The following is a 22,127-nucleotide window of genomic DNA, read 5'->3' on the forward strand; positions in this document are numbered from 1 at the left end:
TTGTAACAGACTGAATTCTGGGTAAACTGGGCTTCCAAAAAAGCATGCCCCTTCTTGGAAGGGCTTACCCTGGGGTAGACACAAGGGAAGGAAGTACAGGAAGAGAAGGGGAAGTTCCAGACCTGCTAGGAGTACATCCTGATTCCTCACTCACTCTAATTAAACTGTACCCTGTTGAATTCTCTTTCTGGAGCACAATGATGGACATAGCTGATGTGGGGGGCAGAGGAAACTTCAGCAGGAGGGCTTCAGTTGGTGTCACAGGTGTCCTGTGGCTCAGTGCCCTGAATGTCACTCATCAGGAAGGGATCCATCTGGTGAGTGCTGGTGGAAATGGAAAGTCAGAATTGCCACTCCAAGCTGGTTCTTGGGTAAAAGCAAGATGATTTTAGAAACAATTATCAATGTGTTCAAAATTAGTTGAACACATTCGGGTTCTGCACTCCTCACTAAAGACTTACAAACACACGTGTGCACAAGTGTGTACTGATGTGCATGAACGTATGTATGCTGGTATGCATGGAGGCCAGAGGTTGATATCACTCTTCCTTGGTCACTATCCCCCTTATTTTTTGAAACAGGGTCTCTTCACTGAACCTTAGACTCACCATTTTGGATACACTAGCTGGCCAAGTGAGTCTTAGAGACCTACTTGTCTGCACAAGTCAGTACTGGGGATACAAGTATGTGCTACCACTCCTGGCTTCTCTGTTTTTTTTAAACATGATGTGGGGTTACATACATAGAAGAACAGATAGAGTCATTTCCTCCTGCTCTGCTTCTACATATTAATGATAAAGGTAGGAAATCTGAACTAGTTAGCATTAGCCTATTCTGGAACATATCAGCATTTGTAATTACCACACTCTATCAGTTATCACAGAACAATAAAACAACAATAACTGGGTTTATAAACCTGTTGGCTTGTTTTAGGGGTGTGTGTGTGTGTGTGTGTGTGTGTGTGTGTGTGTGTGTGTGTGTGTATGTGTGTGTATTGGATGCTGTGGAGTAAACACGGGCCTTAGTGTATGCTAAGTACACATTCTACCACTGAGCTACACCTCAAGCCCAAATGCCTCAGAACACTTCAAATGAAACTTTTAAACTGAGGGCATTCAATCACAAGAGTAAACAGGTCACCGGGCGGTAGTGGTGCATGCCTTTAATCCCAGCACTCGGGAGGCAAGAGGCAGGCGGATCTCTGTGAGTTCGTGGCCAGCTTGGTCTACAGAGTGAGATCCAGGAAAGGCGCAAAGCTACACAGAGAAACCCTGTCTCGGAAAAAAAAAAAAAAAAAAAAAAAAGAGTAAACAGGTCACTGCTTTTTGTCAATAGTAGTCATGTTAATACCCAGTGATGCTTACTTATAACAGGATACTGTCATTTATAGAATTTATACTCAAGACCCACACAATTGAATTACAAAGGAAAAAATCACCAAAAAAATCTCATAATAGTTTAAGTTGTGTTGGGCCACTTTGGTAACTACCCTTACCCCCATGGGCCACAGTTAGACATGCCTGCATGTGTTCTTAGAAGCATTTCCAGCCAATCTGAAACCTACTTTTTGATGCTCACAGGAACACATGGGGCTGCCACTAACTCAACAGATTTGTCTCCTAGCTGCTCAATCCAGCTGCAGCCAGATGAAAAAAGAACATCTCTAGGACAGGACTGCCAACCCTCAGAGACACAGAGAAGCCACTGAGCAGCAGGGTAGTGCCAAGTCTCACCCAGCTGCTATGAAAGCCCCAAGCACGATGACCAAAACACTGAGGACGATGTTCAAGGAATATTGTTTCCTGTAGTCAAGAAAAAAAGAAAGGGAAGGGGTGGGGAGAAAAAAATTAAAATATGGATTTTATGTTTTTTTTTTAAAAAAAAAAAACTGAAAACAAACATTAGTGGCTTCATGACTAAAACTTAACTTCTAAGATCTTCATATAGAGAAGGCTCTAGAAGTGTAAGTCGGGCCAAATTTACTTATTTCTTAAGCTGTTTCTTTAACCTAATTATAAAGTGATTTTTCTGTTCTCCCTGGAAAAATGCTGAGATGAAATACAGAAGAGGGTCTGCTGCATAGTCTAGTTTACAGGGCCTTCTATGGCACATTCAAAGATGAAGTCCAATACGAAGGCTTAAAACACTGTAACTAAATTTCACTGCCATATAATCTTCACTGCAAGATAAAAATTTGAATTTTCAGGGGTCAGCCTGTGTATCCTGAGAAAAATCTATTTCAACATTTGTAAAATTTTAATTTATTCTGACATCATGTCATGGAGCATCCTTGCTCTTCTGTCTGCCTTCCCTGTCTGTGGGCAGTTCTCTGTCACTCTTCATTCCATTCAGTTCAGCACACAGATTCATATCTGTTTAAGGGTGGTTGTTATTTCTTTCATAATTTTCTACTACAAGCATGCTATTTGTCTGCTGTTAAAATAAACATTTAAATAGTACTCATTAATATTTTAGGAGCCAATGGAAACAGTTGACTCCTTTTAAATGAACAAATAATTGTTCCTTAAGTTGCTGCAAGTATTAATTCCAATCAATTACTCAGAAAGAGGACCTCTAGGTGAGAATTTGTTGGGTGAAAATAACACAGAGGGACTGGGGACATGGCTCAGTGGGAAACAAGCATCAAGCCTGACAATGTGAGTTCAGAACTCCAGGACTCATGAAAATCTAGGCAGAATGGCACAAGCCTAGGAAGCAGAGACAGGCAGATCTGGAGCTTGCTGGCCACCCTTCTAGCCAATAGGTGAACTCCATGTTCAGCAAGAGACCCTACCCTGTCTGAAACAATAGAAGAGGGCAACAGCAAGAAATACAGGACATTAGCCCATGTCCTCTATGTGCACATTCACAGCCTCACATACCCACATGGAATACACAGGAATACATTACCCACACACACAAACAACACGGTACATCGGAAACATAATGAAGGAAAGAAGAAAAAACGAACTCACCCGAGTATGATGGCTTCCAGGAGTAAAGTGAGTGGAATTGTAAATTTCCTGAGCACAGTGAACATTGGCAAGCTGTCAAGAAAGATTCAACTCTAACATCAGACACACAGTGTCAGTTGCTATTTTTATTTTAAACATGGTAAACATTTTTAATTAAGGTCATTTTCCAAATTAAATATAATGAGTTAACATTCATTGTAATATTTACCATTAACAAATCATATTGAGTCACAAAATAGAGATTGAATAATTTCCTGCCACTTTAACAAACTGATTCAGCACAAAATCTGTCAAATCTTAGCTGGCTTTCTTTTTCTCTGCAGAAACTGGCAAGTTAATTCCATTAATATAGAAATTCAAGAGCCCCAGAAAGCCAAAACCGTGTTGAAGAATAACAAAGTCAAGGGGCTGGAGAGATGGCTCAGTGGTCAAGAGTACTTGCTGCTCTTGCAGAGAACACAATTTCAGTCCTCAGCACCCACATGGAGGCTCACAACCACCTGTAACTCCAGTTCCAGGGGGTCTGACACCCTCTTCTGGTCTTCATGGGCACTTGCACTCACATACACAAACCCATGCATGAGAAGCTCAGAGGTTAAGAACACTGGCTGTTCTTCCAGAGGTCCTGAGTTCATTTCCCAGCAACCACATGGTGGCTCACAACCATCTATAATGAGATCTGGTGCCCTCTTCTGGCCTGCAGGTATACACTCCTACAAATACTGTGTGCAAAATAAACAAATACATCTTTAAAAAAAAAATAAGTAAACAAGTTAGGGGTTATTTACAGCTTGGTTGGCAAAGAAATTTACTGCTAAGCCTAATCACCTGAGTTTAATCTCATGACACAAATGGAGGAAGAAGAGGATCAGTTCCTAAAAGTGCACACACACACACACACACACACACACACACACACACACTCACGCACACGCACACACAGAGAAAGAGAGAGAGAGAAAGAGAGAGAGAGAGAGAGAGAGAGAGAGAGAGAGAGAGAGAGAGAGAGAGATTTTAATGTTTTTCAAAGTGGGTGCACTCACATTTCCCAACTTCAAAATTTACTACAAAGCCACAGAAACCAAGACTACCTATTATTGACATAATAATATGTAATTAACATATATGTAATTAATGGAATTAATTGAGTTAATAATATATATGTAATTAATACATGTAATTAATGGAATAGAATTGAAGGACAGAAAATAAAGACTTACAATTATGGTCAGTTGTTTTTCTTTTATCTTGTTTCCTTTTATTTTCTTTCTTGCATACCTACATCACTATAATCTATTTCAGGAATTTCATTCCCCCAAGCAGGAACTTTGAACCTGCTCAACAGTAATTCCTTTTCCCTTAGCTCCTAGCTACTGGTCATCTGTTCTGTGCTCCATCTTTGTAAAATTGCCTACTCTAGACACGTGAAGCAGACAAATGCAGCCCAGGCTAGCATAGAACTTGTGGTCCTCCTGACTCTGCCTCCTAAGTAGAACAATTACAGGCATGAAACACCTCCCAGATCATTAGGCTGATCTTTGCCAAGGGTCACAAGATAACACAATGGAAGAAAGAAATATCTTTTCAATGAATGGTGCTAGGACATCTAGAACTCCCATAAATAGAATGAAACTGAATTCCTACACACATTATTCTACACACATACACACACACACACACACACACACACACACAACATCAACCTTATATATTTATTATCTGACATGAAATATAACAAGGACCTAAGTGTAGGAACTAAAACTGTATGAGAAAGAGATCATGGTCCTAGATCAAGCAAGCCTTCTTAGATACGATACTAACAACATAGTCAGCAAAAGAAAAGATGGGCTAGGGATGTAGCTCAGTGGTGGAATACTTCTGTAGCATATACAAGGCCATGAGTTCAATCCCCAGAACTACAAAAATAAAAAAGAAACAATATCTAAATTAGAAATAATTAAAATTTAAAACTCTGATGTTTTATGTTTATAAATGATAAACAGGATATACACATAAAATGGAATATTATTAAGCCTTTAAAATAAATGGAAGTCAGATGCATTCTACAACATAGGTGAACTCTGAAAACACCATGCTATAGGAATAATCCAGATCCCCACCCCTCAAAAAGGGAAAATTCTTTATATCTACCTAGAGAAGGCAAAGCTACAGCTGCAGAACATAAGACAAAGATTACCAGTATCTGGGGCTAAGGGGATTGCTCAGTGGGTAAGAGAACCCTTGCTGTACCAGCAGGAGGACCTGAGTTCAAATCCCCAGGATCTACATATAAAGTTAGGCATGGCTGTATGTGCCTGTAACCTTAGCATTGGGCAGGAGAGACCAGTAGATGGCAGAAGCTTGCTTGCCAACTAGCCTCACCAACAAGGTCAGCTTCCAGTTTAGTGAAAGACCCTGTCTCAAGGGAATAAGATGGAGAATGACGAAGGAAACCCAACATCTCCCTCTGGCCTCCTCATGGACACACACACCACATGCAAACTCACATGCATGCAGCACATAAGAGAGGGAGAGGTGGAGGGAGGGAGAAGGAGAGTGAAAGGAAGAGGTGGGGGGACTGAGAAATTGAGATTATCAATAACTAAAGGCTAAGAGGTGTGGTGGTATTGTGTTCCCCAAAATATTGTGTACTCTAATAAATTTATCTGGGGTCAGAGAACAGACAGCCACTAGATACAAAGGCTAGAAAATGGTGGCACTCACACCTTTAATCCTAGCATTCCAGAGATAGAAATCCCTCTGGATCTCTGTGAGTTCAAGGCCACATTGGAAATAGCCAAGCATGGTGACACATGCCTTTAATCCCAGAAAGCCAGCCTTTAATCCCAGGGAGTGGTGGTAGAAAGCAAAAAGATATATAAGGTGTGAGGACCAAAAACTAGAAGCATTTGGCTGGTTAAGCATTTTGGCTGGTTAAGCATTCAGGCTTCTAGCAGCAATCAGCTGAGAGCCATTGGGATGAGGACTCAGAGGCCTCCAGTCTGAGGAGACAAGACCAGCTGAGGAGCCGGCGAGGTGAGATAGCTGTGGCTTGTTCTGTCTCTCTGATCTACCAGCATGGACCCCAATAACTCGCCTCAGGTTTGATTTTATTAATAAGAACTTTTAAGATTCCTGCTACAAAGAGGATTACTGTTTAATGAATTCAGAGACTCTGTTTGGGACGATGGAAAAGTTTCTGAAATAAATAATGGTGATGCTACACTGTGCATATACTTTTTTAGAGATAGGGTCTAGCCTCAAACTCATTATGTATTAAGTCTGGCCTTGAAGGCTCAGCAATCATGCTTCAGCCTCCCAAATGCTAGGATTGCACATGGATGTGAGTATACTTAATGCACTTGAATTGTACACTTAAAACAGATACAATGATAAACTTTATATTATATACATGACTTAAATTAGAAAGACTTTAAAATTTGGGTGCTTCAAAGTACATTGTTAAAATAAAAAAAGAGGGGCTAGAAGATGGCTCAGTAGGTAGAGTGTCTGCCACAAAACCATGAGTCCCCCAGTTTGGTTCTCTAGCATGCCCAGGTATGGGCATCTGTAAACAGAGTGCTGGGGACAGGGACAGGAGAATCCCTGGGACTTGCTGGCCAGCTGGTCTGGCCAATCTGTGATCTCCAGGCTCAAGGAAAGACCCTATCTCCAAAGATAAGATGGAGAGCAATAGAGGAAAAACGTGTCTCTCCTGTAGTTTCTTTTCCTGTTGCTGTGAAAAAGACCTTTACAAAAGCAACTTAAGGAATGAGGGGTTGATTCTGGCTCACAGTTCAAGAGCATAGTCCATCATGGCGGGGGAAGTCAAAATGGCCAGAGCCTCGGGCAGCACATCACAGGATCACCGGGAGGCAGAACCATGAATGCTGGTGCTCAGTTCAGCTTCCTCAGTCATATAGTCTAGGACCCCAGCCCAGGGAATGGTAACCTAATCAGCACTGCTCCGCAGACCTTCTCAGAGGCTAACCCTAACCTAGACAGTCCCTCACAGTGCCTGAGGCTTGTCTCTTATGTTAGTCAGGTTGACAACACTACTCACAACTCCCAAGAGCAACTTCTGGCCTGCACACATGCACACACATGCACACACCATCTTTCAGCTTTTGCACGAGTCTTGTTTCTTTAGATATCAGATCACACTTTCCAGTTAGTAGTTTGGTAGGATAGTGTGGTCTTTCTATAAATGATTTTCATTTTTCACAGTAGCTTTTAATGAAATTAATCTAAGTATGGTGAAATAAACACAGATGCAAACTTGTCAAGCATAGTCCATACCTATAACTATTGTGTTATTCATTTTTTCCTTACACCAAACATGATCTACAATAAGTCTGACTAAATATTCCTGTTTCTATTAAACGACAATGAAGTTAGCATGATCATATGAACAAACCCATCCTGGCAATCACATCTTCTCGGCCTGACAAACACAAACCTCATATTTATGTTGAGACATGACTATCAAGAAAAGAATAAGCTTTTAAACATTCCTAAAAACATTTCAAATTAAACTCTAAACTATACTTTCTCAAATTGTTAAATACTATTGTTTCCCACATGGCACCTGTGATGGCAGAGCCTGCTGGAAAACCGACCTGCCTCCATCAGAACGGCCTTGAGGGCGTGTCTGTGTGGCTGACCTACCTGCCTCCATCAGAACGGCCTTGAGGGCGTGTCTGTGTGGCATTTTCTTGATTGTTAATTGGTGTAGGACCCAGTCAAGCGTGGACAGTGCAATGCCCAGGAAGAAAAGCAGCTGAGCAAGCCAGAGGAAGCATGCCAGTAAGCAGCATTACTCTGAGACCTCTGCTTCAGTTCATGCCCTGCCTTCCCTCTATAGAAGGTAACCTGAAAGCTAAAATAAACCTTTTCCTGCCCAAGCTGGTTTTTGCCATAGTGTTTACCACAGAAACAGAAGGCAAACTAGGACACCACCCAAGCAAGATCTCAGAAAATCAAACTCAGGGTTTGAACCACCGGAGGCGATGGATACACCCTCCCCCTGTCATCTGGAACTGTACCTTAATTTACTTGTGCTTGATAAGCCACTTATATGGTTTCCAACGTAGAGAAGGGGCAGAGGAAACAGCTTCAACAAAAGGAAAAAGATGCAGTTAGAACTTTATTTGTGTCTTTCTAGTGTGTGTGTGTGTGTGTGTGTGTGTGTGTGTGTGTGTGTTTGTGTGTGTATGTGTGTGTGTATGTGTGTGTGTGTGTGTGTGTGTGTATGTATGTTAGGTGTGTGAGTGTTCTGAAACAGCAAGAGACAGATGAGTGACCATCTCCCACCTACACTAACCAACCCCATAACTAATACAGCTCTCTTTGGTCCGCAAGGAAAGGAGGGCCTTAAGCCAGAACTGCTCGGTCAAGCCTTGCTAAGACTCCTCGATCTGTCTCTCACTATGAGAGACAATAAAAATATTACTGTTTTGAGCCATTATTATATACAGCAAAGAGTAAATGGCACACCCCCAAAAGCCTAGGGAACCCTACTTCATGATGAAATACTTAAACCCTTACTTTGAGACCAAAGATGCCATTTCTATCAACGTGTGCCACACAGCAAAGAAGGTAAAATACATGAAAATTAGGTTGTTGGGGAGTAATTTTGATTGGATAACTTGAGTCTACATACAAAAAAAGAAAAAAAAATGGCTAATAAAGCATCGTTAACGCTCCTGATTTTGCACACTGTGAACTGAAGTTCCCAAAAGTGTTGAGGAAGGTAGGGAGATGGGGAGGAAGGGAGGTGGGAAAGGAAGGTAGGAGAAGCTGCCCTTGTGTGGAAGATTCTAGAAAGCCAAACACAGAAACTTCAAGATTATGGAGAATTAAAACATTGCAGACAAGAGACAAATTATCTTGGGCTATTTTTGGTCCCTTTGAAAGCTATCTACCGCCCAGCCCTGTATCTGACCCAATATCCTATGATTATCAACTATAAATATATATGAAGAAGCTATTCAAGGGCCTCACTCACCCTTAAGAAATGTCAACTAAACCTCTTAATCCAAATACTACCTTAAACTATTTCATATAATCTGTCAAAGGATTGCTCTAAGAATTTAATGTCTGCTACAACCTGGCCCCTGCAGCTATTTGTTAAAATTGCCTCCACTCCACATTCCCACAAGGAAGATAGATCTTTCAATGCTGTGTCCATGTGTATCAAATATATGAAGTCAAAGTCTTTACTCACAGCTTTTATCAATTTAAACTAAAAATGAAAGCTGGGAGTGTTGTCCAACACCTTTAATCCCAATACTTGGGAAGCAGAGATGGGTGGATCTCTGTGAGTTCAAGGCCAGCCTGGTTTACAAATCAAGTTCCAGGACAGTCAGGGCTCTGTTACACTGAGAAACCTTATGTCAAAAAAACAAAACAAAAAACAAACAAAAATGAAATCTGAAAGCATAAATCAGTAAACTAGGACCCAGGACACATCTGACCTGTGCTTGTTTATATAGTTTTATTGTAACATAACTGCACTGACTCATTTACGTATTACACAGGGCTTCTTTCACGGTACAATAAAGAGCCAAAGAGTTCACAAAATATTGGCCTTAAAAACTCAAGAGTATTTGTGTTGTTAAACACCTATATTCACTCTTTTCTCTGCCTCTTACCTCAATGCAGGTGTGCTGAGGTAGGAATTCACACAGGTGCAAGGGATCCAAGCTCAGGTCTCACACTTATTCAGCAAGCACTTTACTCACTTATAGATCTCACAAGCACAGCACACCCATGGTTTTGGTTTTTATCCCCATTGCATTATTCAAATAGCTATTTATTTATAAAATATTTATTAAGAACTTTTTCATCCAGGTGGTAGTGGAGCACACCTTCAATCCCAGCACTTGGGCGGCAGAGGCAGGTGGATCTCTGTGAGTTTAAGGGCAGCTTAGTCTACAAAATGAGTTCCAGGGCAGCCAGAGCTGTTACACAGAGAAATTTAGGCTCAAACACACACACACACACACACACACACACACACACACACACACACACACACACACAGAACTTTTCTTCCAGCACTGAGAAGGCTGAAGTAGAAGGATTTTGAGTTCAAAGCCAACCTGGGATACATGATAAGAGCAAATCTCAAAGAAGAGAAGAAAAGAAAAACAACTTTCTACTGAGGATAAGCAGTGTATGGACTGGGTCCCTGCTTTGGATTTGTTTGTTTGTTTGCTTGCTTGCTTTTTGTTTAGGGTTTTTGTTTGTTTGTTTGTTTGTTTGTTTGTTTGTCTGTTTTTTATCTTTCAACACATACCTTTCCAGGAATTTTCTTGTCAAAATCAGGGAAGTGGATTATTTTATTTAGCTTGGACACATACAGTATCATTATGGTGGTGGCCATCTAAAAGGAGAAAGAAACTTAGCAAAATATCATCCGGAAAGACAGTATGAGGTATCCTGAAGTAATGATGTAATCAGAAGCATATTTATCAGAAAGATAACCCAAACAATCCACTTTCCAGGCTGGAGGGAGGGATTTCATGGAAGGTAAAACTCTCACCACTGGATGAGATGTTGTTCAAATCAGAACAGGCAAAATGTATAATCAAGTGGACTCACATGTATACATTGTCTCAGGGGCCCTAGAAATGGTGATGGAGAAAACAAAGAGTGCCCCTGAGAGTGGCCAGACTGACAGATGACCCTGGACATTTCACACAGAGTGTATGATCTGTTACCTTCTCCCCTTAAAGGCCAGTAAGAGGAAACAATTTTTAAAAAGGAAAAACCCCTAAGCAGGCATGGTAACACACACCTTTAATCCCAGGAGAGGTAGGTGGCTCTCTGTGAGTTTGAGGCTAGCCTGGTCTACATAGTGAGTTCCAGGACAACAACGGCTCCATAAAGAGACCCTGTCTCAAAAGGGTGTGAGAAGGTACTGACTCTTCTCACAAGAACCCATTTAAAGATATGAAAATAGACCGGGACTTTTTGAAAGAAGAAGGGGAGAGGGTGTATTGAAAGTAAATAATATTAAAATGCATTATACACACTGAAAATATCATGAGACTCATTATTTTGTACAATAAATACAAGCTAATAAAAAATGTCCTAAGAAAATTCAACATGCATTTTTTGAGAAGTCCAGCATTAAGAATTTTCTTCTCAGGGCCTGGAAAGATGGTTCAGCACCTGCTGCTCTTCTGGAGGACCTGAGTTTAGTTCCCAGCACCCATGTCCCCACTTCAGGTGGGTCAAAACTCCCTAGAACTTCTGGACTTTGGGCACTTGTGTTCACACCTATATACCCACACATAAACACACACAAACATACAGAATTAAAAATAAAATAAATCTCAGCCAGACATAGTGGCACCCACCTTTAATTCCAGCACTCTGGAGGCAGAGGCAGGCTGATCTCTGGGAGTTCAAAGCCAGCCAGGTCTATATAGTGAGTTCCAGACCAGCCAGGGCTACACTGTAAGACCTTGTCTCAAAAAATAATAAATAAATAAAATGAATTAAATCTTTAAAAATATTTTCTTTTCACTGTAGACAGCACAACCAAATTGTCTCATTTAAACCCTAGAAGTGGGAGCCTGAGAGCTGGCTCTGCAGTTAAGAGCACTTGCTGCTTTTGCAAAGAACCTAAATTTGTTTCCCATCACCCATGTTGTGTGGCTAACAACCACCAGAAGCCAGTTGTAAGGAATCCAGTGTCCTCTTCTGGACTTCATGGACAGCTGCACTCATGTGAACATACCCACACAGATCTCTCTCTCTCTCTCTCTCTCTCTCTCTCTCTCTCTCTCTCTCTCTCTCTCTCACACACACACACACACACACACACACACACACACACACACACACACACAAAATTTAAAAATAGTAAAAATAAGTCTTTACACTCTTATAAATTTAGAACATGATAGGTATATTGGAAATAGTCTATCATGTTGTTTTGAAATAAAGTCATCTCTTGTGCAAATTTTAGAACTTATTTAATTTTCTTCATATGAGAATGCAAAAGTTTAAGAACTACTCCAATATAGTATCCTAAACCGGTTCGTATTTATTTGTGAAGGGGTGCTGGTGTGCCACAGCATGTGTGCATAGATCAAAAACAACTTGTACTAACCATAGTCTTAAACAAAAGCTCTTAAAATAGCCTATACACTGACAGCTTGTTAAGACTTTGATTTTTTTTTTTCAACTCACCTGCCCAATTCCAAGAACAATTGGTGAGGGAAAACTGCAAGAAATAAAGAATAACAAATCAGTTTAGCAACATAAAGTTGAAGAGAACATGTAAAAGATAACAACATAAGGAGCTGTTACCGACATTAGACAAATAGAACTTCAAATATAGGTCTATTTCTTTTTCATTTTTAAAACCTGATGGCTGGGCTGGAGAGATGGCTCAGAGGTTAAGAGCACTGACTGCTCTTCCAGAGGTCCTGAGCTCAATTCCCAACAAGCACATGGTGGCTCACAACCATCTGTAATGAGATCTGGTGCCCTCTTCTGGCCTGCAGGAACACATGCAGGCAGAACACTGTATACATAATATATAAACAAAAACAAACAAACAAAAAACTGATGGCTGCTACAGGGTGGTGGTGGCCCAAGCCTTTAATCCCAGCACTCAGAAGGCAGAACCAGGCAGATCTCTGTGAAGCTTGAGGCCAGCCTGGTCTACAGAGCGAGTTCCAGGACAGCCACGGCTGCTACAAAGAGAGCCCCTGTCTCGAAAAACAGTAACAACAAATGATGGTCGCTAAATTGGCAGTTTCCTTCATTCTGTGATGGTAAATTAGGCATATTGTGTATACAGGGGGGAAAAACAGTAATAAATAATTAAAGTTAATAAAAAATAAAATTTAAAATACCATAAACAAGATGACCTCTTGTGGTAGTTTGAATAAGAATGGACCCCACAGGGTCATATATTTGAATGCTTAAATCACCAGGCAGTGGCACTATTTGAAAGAATTAGGATTAGGAGGTGTGCCCTTGTTAAAGGAAGTGTGTCACCGGGGGTGAGCTTTGAGGTTTCAAAAGCCCATGCCAGGCCCAGTCTCTGTCTCTCTCTGCCTATGGATCAGGATGTAGAACTCTCAGCTACTTCTCCAGCACCATGTCTGCCTGCATGCCGTCATGTTCCCCACCATGATGAAATGGACTAAACCTCTGAAACTGTAAGCCAGCCCCAATTAAATGCTTTCCTGTGTAAGAGTTGCCATTTCACAGCAATGGAACACTGACTAAGACATCTCTACATAGAAAACCAAACTGAAGTTAAGTTAAAGAAGAAACAAGTCTGTTGATGCAGGCAGGCCTGTTACCTTGGCTAACTGCAGAGTTACGCAGAAGTATTCCAAGTTCAAGGCTAGCCTAAGTAAGTTAGTGAGACCCTGCTCCAAAGAAAGAAAAACAAGGGGCTAGAGACATAGCTCCGTGATTAAAAGCCCTTTCTGATCTTCCAGGGGACCCAAGTTTAGTTCCCAGCACCCATGTGGACAGCTCACAGGCACCTACAATTCCATTTCCAGAGCCACAGCACTCATGTACACAGACACATACATATACACATATTTAGAATAAGAAAAATAAACATTTAGAGCGCCTTTAATCCCAGCACTCGGGAGGCAGAGCCAGGTGGATCTCTGTGAGTTCGAGGCCAGCCTGGACTACCAAGTGAGTCCCAGGAGAGGCGCAAAGCTACACAGAGAAACCCTGTCTCGAAAAACCAAAAAAAAAAAAAAAAAAAAAAAGAAAAATAAACATTTAGAAAAAGTAGGCAGGCAGATAAGCATGTAACCCTTAAAAAGTTAAATAAGATGCCCCCCCTATTTCTTTCTGGATTAAAGAACACTTAGAAATAAATAAGAAAAGAATTAGTACTAATAAGATGCATTTTTGGAAAATGTAATTTAACCTATATGTCTGTCTCCATCTATACATTTATACCTGTTTATTCATCCCTCCATTCAAATCTGAAAGTATTCTGATAGTTATGGTTATTTTAAAAGTGGTTTCAATCTAATTGTTTTCTTTTGTTTGAATTCTTTTATTTAAATGATCATTACAGAATCCCCTTCTAAAAAGCCAAAACAACAAAATAAACATTTAAGAAAAATGCTCTCAGTTACCAGTCTATGGCTCATTCTTACTTTGTTCATTTCTGGAGGTTTTGTTTCAGAGGACTGCTTGTTATTGAAGCAGCTTCCCTGTGTTGTCCAAGCTACCCTCGAACTCTCAGACTTGAGAAAGACAGGTGCCACCAGATTCAGTTCATCGATTTGAATTTTGTGGGGTCAAAGGCATGGGCCCAAGAGTCTGACTGAGCTGGTGAGATGACTAGTGGATTAAGCACTGGCTGGGCAAACATAAAGACTGAGTTTGGGCCGGGCGGTAGTGGCGCACACCTTTAATCCTAGCACTCGGGAGGCAGAGCCAGGCGGATCTTTGTGAGTTCGAGGCCAACCTGGTCTACAGAGCAAAATCCATGAAAGGCACAAAGCTACACAGAGAAACCCTGTCTCAAAAAAAACCAAAAAAAAAAAAAAAGAAAGAAAGAAAGAAAGAAAGAAAGAAAGAAAGAAAGAAAGAAAGAAAGAAAGAAAGAAAAAAGAAAAAAAGATTGAGTTTGGACTGCCACTACCCATGTAAAAAGTCAGGGACTGCACCTACACCTGTAATCTCAGCACTGAGGCAGAGACAGGATTCCTGAAGCTTGCTGGCCAGCCACAATAGCCAATCAGCCATCTCCAATGAGATCCTGTCTCAAAAGGTGGAAATTGACTGAAGATACCCGATTGTGTACGTGCACATATGTCCAAGGTCTCTGGTGAATCACAAAGCAAATACACACAGCAAGTTCTGAGCACATATTTGTTGAACTGGATAAAACAAATTTGACTTTTTTAAGACAAGGGCACCCTATATTATATAGCTGAGATGTTCCTCAAACTTAGCAACTTGCCTGCCTCACCTCCTGAGTACTGATATTACAGAATATTCAATATTTTTAATAGTAAATTTTTATGTCATAGAGAAGAGTATTAATGGGAAACACGGCAGAAGTCTGCTGTACAATCCTGATGATCACGACTGTGGCCAGTTGGCCACAGACTACTAGAACACAGGCTCCTAGACGGTCCTACTTTTGTTCTAGGCCTTGAAAACCACTGTGTTCACAGGCTCACAGAATCTCTTTCCTGCCAGGTAAATCTAGCCTTAAATTGTCCTGGCTTCTCTAGGTGCCAGATGCTCGACACAAACACTTCATGTCTACCACCTGGGAAACTCTTACACATTACCAAGTTCATCTTCTAGCACAAGGTACTGCCTTGGGCACCTCTGGACCACAGCTTCTGCATGCTAACTTGAGGAAATACTTTTCAGGTTTTTCCTCGATGATGCTGGTCTCTGTTTAATCATAGCTGGTTCTTCAGCCCCAGATGACCAATACTGACTATCCCAGCAAAGCAAGGGTTTCAAGTTAGTGGCTGTGGTCTATTGTTAACTACAGCTGATTCTTCAGTTCTAGCTGACGGGGGGGGGGGGGGGGGGATTCTTATTTTAAAATATCACATAAATGGCCCTGACAGTGTCTTTGCTTCTCTCTGAAACTTCACAAGCTAGACATCCATGGCCTACATGGTTCCCAACATCTTATCCTCCAAGCTTGCACAGAACAGCTCACTGAACTCTGAGCATTCAATGGCTTTTCCAGCACAAAGTTCAAATGCTACCACAGATCAAGCCAACTGACTGTCTCACCCGTTCAGGTGGCCTGATCCAGTTGGGGGCCCCTCAGCCTTTGGTTCATAGATCCTGTGCTTCCATTCATTTGGTTATTTGTCCCGGTGCTTTATCCAACCTTGGCTTCAATAATTCTCGCTCATATAAATCCTCTTCTTACTCACTAATTAGACTCCCAGTGCTCCACCAGGGGCCCAGCCGTGGATGTCTGCCTTCAGATTCCTCAGTCCTTGGATGGGGTTTATGGCACCACTATTTGGGTGTCTGGCCATCCCATCACCAGAGTAGGTCAGTTCCTGCCGTCTCGCGACCATTGCCAGCAGTCTTTTGAGGGGGTATCTTTGTGGATCTCCGTGGGCCTCCCTACGTGGCTTGATCTGTTTGGGAGGCAGCTGTGCATTGGTGCCAGGTGGGAATGGACCTGCCTGGACTGAGTCTACCAGGTCAACCCCGGTCCTCGGGGGAGACCTTGATCTGGAGGAGGTGGGAATGGGGGGTGGGCTGGGGGGAGGGGTGGGCGAGAGGGGGAGAACAGGGGATTCTGTGGCTATTATGTTGAACTGAATGGTGTTGTAAAATAATAATAATAATAATAATAAAAAAACCAAAAAAAAAAATGTAATGAAATGTAAAAAAAAAAAAAAAAAAAAAAAAAAAAAAAAAATGCTACCACAATCCTTTCCAAAACACATGGTCAGGTCTGTCACAGAAATACCCTATGACCTGATACAAATTTCTGTCTTAGTTAAGGTTTCTATGCTGTGATAAAACACCATGACCAAAAGCAACTTGGGGAGGAGAGGGTTTATTTCATCTTACATTCCAGGTAACAGTCTACACTGAAGTCAGGGCAGGAAGTGAAGCAGAGGCCATGCAAGGACACTGCTTAGTAGTCTGCTCGCCAAGGCTCGCTCAGCCTGCTTTCTTATACACCCCAGGATCACCTGCCCAGGAGTGGCACCACCACCGTGGGCTGGGCCCTCACACATCAATTACTAATTAGTAAAATGCCACACAGGCTTGCCTAGAGGCCAGTCTTATAGAGGCATTTTCTCAATTGTGGTTTCCTCTTCTCAGATGACACTTCTAACTTGTGTCAAGTTGACAATAAACTAGCCAGGACAAGCATGAACTTAAATTAACAAGAAGCTAAGACCACACACAAGGCTTGCACCCCAACCAGAAATAATCTGTTCAAAATGGAACAGAAGAAGTCCCCTGAGCTCCATCCATGCCCACAATCTTGTCAGAGAACTGTCAGAAAATACTTCTTCCTTCTGGCCTCCAGCATGTCTACTGCTGGGGTCAGGTTGCTATGGTTCATTGTAACTAAATCACCCCAACCCCCTTCTCAACAATGTGTGCTTCAGGAATCTTGAAATGAGAGAATGAATGTTATTTCAACAGAGCCTGGATGTATAATATTACACTACAGAAATGGGGGGGTGTACATTTATAAGGAGTATAAGAATGTGTTTCTTAAAGGCATTAATGTTGCAGTCAGTCAGTAACCCACAAACTCCAATGCAAAAGAGATTTATCTTCAGCCTTTGGCTGATGTAACAAGTTACTCCTAAACATGCCCATGACATCCTCATGTTTTTAATTGTAGATTTTGATGTTTTATTTATTTATTTATTGGTTTTTTGAGACAGTGTTTCTCTGTGTAACAGCTCTGGTTGTCCTGGAACTAACTCTGTAAACTACGCTGGCCTCGAACTCACAGAGATACACCTGCCTTTGCCTCCCAAGTGCTGAGATCAAAGGTGTGCACCCCCACTGCCTGGCAATGTTTTTGTTGTTGTTGCTGTTTGTTTGTTTTTTGTTTTGTTTCGTTTTTTTAGATTTATTTTCTTTTATGTGTTTAGGTGTGGTGATATATTCTGTACCTCAATAAAGTTTACCTGGGGATCAGAGGATAGTGCCAGCCACTAAATTAGACACAGAGGTCAGACAGTGGTGGCATACACCTTTAATCTATCACTTGGGAGGAAGAGATCCATTTGGATCTCTGTGAGTTCAAGGCCACACTGGGCTACATGAGAGAAACAGAACCAGGTAGTGGTGATACACATCTTTAATCCCAGGAAGTAATATGGCAGGACACAGAAAGGTATATAAGGCATGAGGAAACAGGAACTCTTTGAGGCTGAGGATTTCGTAGAGGTAAGCTAGTGGCTGGCTCTGGGTTTTTATTATAAGACATTTTAAGATTTGTGTTACATTTAGGAGTTTTGCCTGCATATATGTATGTACCCAGTAAGGCCAGAAGAGGGCACTGGATCCCCTGGAACTGGAATCATGGATGGTTGTGAACCAACCTGTGTGTGCTGGGAACCAAACTGGGTCCTCTGCAAGAGCAGCCAGTGCTCTTAACTGCTGAGCCATTTCTCCAGCCCCTTTATATTTTCTTTATTGTACTTTGAGACAGGGTTTCTTATAGCTCAAGCTGACCTTGAACTCAATGTCATATGACCTTGAACTTCTGATTTCCAAGTGATGGGATTTCAGGTGTCCACCATTATGTGGTGCTAGGGACTGAACCCAGTTCTTTGCATTCTAGGCAAGCACTACCACAGCCTCATCCTCCACCCTGACATTTTCTTTTTCCTTTATTACCTTGTACTATGTGTATTAACCGGCTTAACTGTATATTCATTTTCATTTTTTTAAACATAGGGTTTTCAGGTTTTTTGTTTTTTTTTTTTTTTTAGTTTATTTTTATGTATGTGTTTCTGAGGGTATATCATGTGTGGCTGTCTGAAGAGGCCAGACCCCCTGGAGTTGTCAGACCCCTGGAGTTGAAGTTACAGGTAGTTGTGAGCCACACCATGTGAGTGCTAGGCTGGCAAGACAGTTTGATGGATAAAGGAGCCTGCTGTCACATAGTGGAAGAAGAAAACTGACTCCTGAAAGTTGTCTTCTGACCTACACACACACACACACACACACACACACACACACACACACACACACACACGCACCTGCCAACACACACACATACACAAACATACACATATACACATACATACACACATACACACACATGCACCCGCCAACACACACACACACACACACACACACACACACACACACACACACACTTTAAATGTTACTAGTTTATTATTGGTACACCATGATGTCAGATTAAGGGTTTTTATCTGTTCTGTTCACTTTAGTTACCTATGTGCTTGAGACCATGGCTGGCACATCCTGGGCACACAGTATCACTGAGTGAATGAGTGAATGCTCTGACCCCCGGCCTCCCTCGAGTTCTACTGAATTCTCCTATCACTTGCTCACTTCCTTCAGTCATCCAGCCATGTTGACATTCTCTGCTCCTCCAGGAGACCACGATCTTGCTGTTCTCTTCTGCCTGATGTTCTGGCACTGACCTCTCTCTTCTCTCAGATAATATTTGATATATCTTATCTGTTCTTGAACCTGTTTGTTTATTCTCTAACTGTTGAAGATATTTCACATGGTTCATAACCATTTTCCCAGTGTTCACTATAGTAGATGTAGTACTTAACAACCTGTGGACCTGATTGGGTGTGAGTTTTCCCAAACATAAATCAAAAAGGCAGTCCTGTAGAGTTTACAACGATCCCCCACTTGTGGCAGCTCCAGCAAGGCCCTGGAAGGTCAACACCAGGCTTGTGGCCAGCTAGGTTCTGTATCTAAGGAAAATCGTAAGTATAGACTAGTGCCAGGGGCAGAGCATTCACCCCTGGGGCCGGATTTAAACTCACAGTTCTCTCAGGGATGCTACTACACAGTAGAATTAAATAGGACATTATAGTCTTTACAAATAAATTCAAAGACTCATAGAGTTGCTGACGCACTCAACTCTAATCCAAAAAAACTCATCTTGTAAACTTTTCTTTGTTCTAGTTCTCCAGAAATATGATGGTTATTTAAGAATGGATGATCAGCCCATAAAAACAGACCACAAGTCCAGACGTAATCTGTGGAATATGCTTTGTTTTGTTTTGTTTGTTTTGCTTGGGGCTGGCTGGAGACATTAGAGTGAAAAGTCTGGGGTCCTTCCCCAGCACTGTATATAATAATGTGTGATGTTATACACCGGAGGTAGGGACAGGAAAACTACTAGGGAGTCCCGAAGTTAGCCTGGGACGCATGAAATCCTGTCTCAAAAACACCACAATGGTTAAAAATAAGTAATTTTCTCAAAATACACATATGTTTATGATGCTGCACACCTGTAATGCCAACAACTACCTGAGGAATGCCTCTCTCAATTTTTTTTTTTTTCTCAGTTGGTGGTTTTTTTTAAAGCCTGCGACGCCGGCTTTGCAAGTTCGGCTGGTGTGTGCTGTGCCCCTGATCCCAAGTGGACTTTGTTGTGTGGTGACTTGGTGAAGGCAAAGCACAGGCTCCAGGCCCCAGCCACCCTGCGCCGTCCCGCACTAACCAGCCTCACCCGTATGTGGTCAGCAGCGCCTTGTTGACCAGCACGATGAGGAAGGAGCATGTCCCGTAGAAGAGCGCCGACAGCAGCCTGACCAGGCGAGAGGGTGGCCGCGCCGCGTCAGGCTCCTCCATCTCCGCCGTCCTCCGCCCCGCCACCACTCAGCCCGCGGTCCCCGCCCCTAGCCGCCCGGGAAGAGGGTGCGGCAGGAACAGGAAGAGCCGGGGTGCGAACCCTGATCACAGCCCGCGCCCCTAGTGCGCTCTCCCCTCCTACGCGCCGCACCGCCGACTGCCAGGTACCGCTGAAAAGCCGGCCTTAGTTGCTTAGACTGCTCTCAGGCCGCCCCCCCCCCCACCCCCCACCCCCCCAGCAAGGCTGATGTTTGCTTCCGTTTTTTTGTTTTTGTTTTTTTTTTTGGTTTGTTTAAAAAAAGTATAATTTACATCCTACAGGACGGGCCTGCGTCGCTAGTTTGAGATGCGTTTTTGACACATGAATACACCCAAGCATACACACAAATCCAAGCTCAACATCCCCCACAAAGGGAAAAGGTCCCCAGGCCCTCCGGTGCTTTGGAACTGTGTCTGCTGTGGCTAGCCTAGACCTCGCTTCGGATGTTTCAGTGCTCGGAAGTGCCCCCAAATACCGCTTTATTACTCATCTGTCCATTCGACAATGATGGAATGATGTCGTCCCCAGTGTACAACTATTACTAAAAATACTTCCAGGCACATTGCAGGACAAGCGATTGTGCGGAGCACTTCTGTTTCGTGTTCATAAATGCCTAGGATTGGAGCAGCAGAGCAGGGTGAGCCAAGATTCGGCTTCTCTGCTTCGGCTTGGTAAGTTCAGGCCTCCCTCACCCAGGGCCCATTTCTCCCTAGGACAGCCATGCAGGATCCTAGTTCTTGTGAAAAAAGGCTCGGAACTGCAGAACAGCTGTAGTAGTATTTCCAATGAAATGTCTCATATTTTAACATCTAAATAATTAATTCAAAAACTGAAATCGTAGCTTTTTAGAAATGCTTAAGATTTTCTTTTAAATAAAGCTGAAGCCCAGTTGTATAAAGGCTAGAACTGTCTGCCAACAGCTGGATTGGAAGCTGAGCAGAACTTTTGGGAAGTGGCCTACCACTGAAAATTTTGGCTTTGAGAGCCCAAATTAACCCGGGAGGGGGAGGCACACAAAGGCATGTTAAGATTTTAAAATCTGAATTATAGACTGGAAAGGAGCAGGGGTTAAGACCTCTATACACAAATATAGCCAGAATTAACAATAAAATAAATCATAAAAGAAAAATCAATGTGGTCACTTGGGTTGATTTTCTCTAAAAGAGCCGTTGTTTCTGTTTCTCCACATACATAGACTTTGCAAAACAGTATTTTAAAGTCACATTTACAGCCTAGCAGGCAGGAGGCCCCGGGTGCCAATCTGAGCAGAAGCCTGCACCTGGGTCCTCTGAGCCATCCATCTTCACATTTGTCCTCATGTTCATGTGTAGGACCATTCCACAGCCTGACTAGCGTTGTTGGTGAAGTCTGCACACACCATTATTGGGTCCAAAGGGTTCCCCATTCCCCAGCAAAAGGGCAGGCTCACTACACTCCTTATTATGCTAATTTAAGGCCTGGGATAGGGCTGGCAACAGTTAATACTTAACTACACCAGAGCCTTCCACATAGCAAAGCAGATAAAAACACTTACTACCAAGCCTGATAACCTGAGTCTGATCCCCAGAACTTACATGTTAGAAAGAGTGATCCAACTCCAAAAGTTATCCCCAGGCCTCCACACATAAGCCATGGCACATGATCACCCCCTATATTTTTCTTTTCCAAAAATTAACTACACCAATATAGTTAAATGAGAAAAATAAATAAATAAAGGGAACATGACTGTTCCTAGGTATGGTGGTGATTTATTGTATAAAAAAAAAAAAAAAAAGGAAAATATAGTCAGAGGC

The 22,127-nt window shown here is 42.2% G+C and overlaps 1 protein-coding gene across 8 annotated transcripts in view; it reads right to left on the reverse strand.

The window, feature by feature from the left end:
* Window positions 1-20,400, reverse strand: part of Slc35d2 (solute carrier family 35 member D2) — a 37,422-nt gene extending 17,022 nt beyond the window's left edge. The window contains exons 1-6 of one of the 8 annotated variants that reach the window (XM_076573553.1): window positions 20,173-20,378; window positions 12,180-12,213; window positions 10,276-10,362; window positions 8,021-8,088; window positions 2,976-3,047; window positions 1,734-1,802 (exon numbers count right to left, since the gene is read on the reverse strand). In XM_076573553.1, coding sequence (XP_076429668.1) covers window positions 1,734-1,802; window positions 2,976-3,047; window positions 8,021-8,088; window positions 10,276-10,362; window positions 12,180-12,213; window positions 20,173-20,294 — 452 coding nt within the window. In that variant the 5' untranslated portion in view covers window positions 20,295-20,378. Of the gene's footprint in view, window positions 1-1,733; window positions 1,803-2,975; window positions 3,048-8,020; window positions 8,089-10,275; window positions 10,363-12,179; window positions 12,214-20,163 lie in introns of all 8 variants that reach the window. The other 7 variants (XM_016000280.3, XM_006981730.4, XM_076573547.1 and 4 more) reach the window with 7 other exon arrangements.
* Between the last annotated feature and the right edge of the window lie 1,727 nt (window positions 20,401-22,127).

Source organism: Peromyscus maniculatus, chromosome 5 (assembly GCF_049852395.1).
Source record: "Peromyscus maniculatus bairdii isolate BWxNUB_F1_BW_parent chromosome 5, HU_Pman_BW_mat_3.1, whole genome shotgun sequence".
Taxonomy (NCBI): Eukaryota; Metazoa; Chordata; class Mammalia; order Rodentia; family Cricetidae; genus Peromyscus; species Peromyscus maniculatus.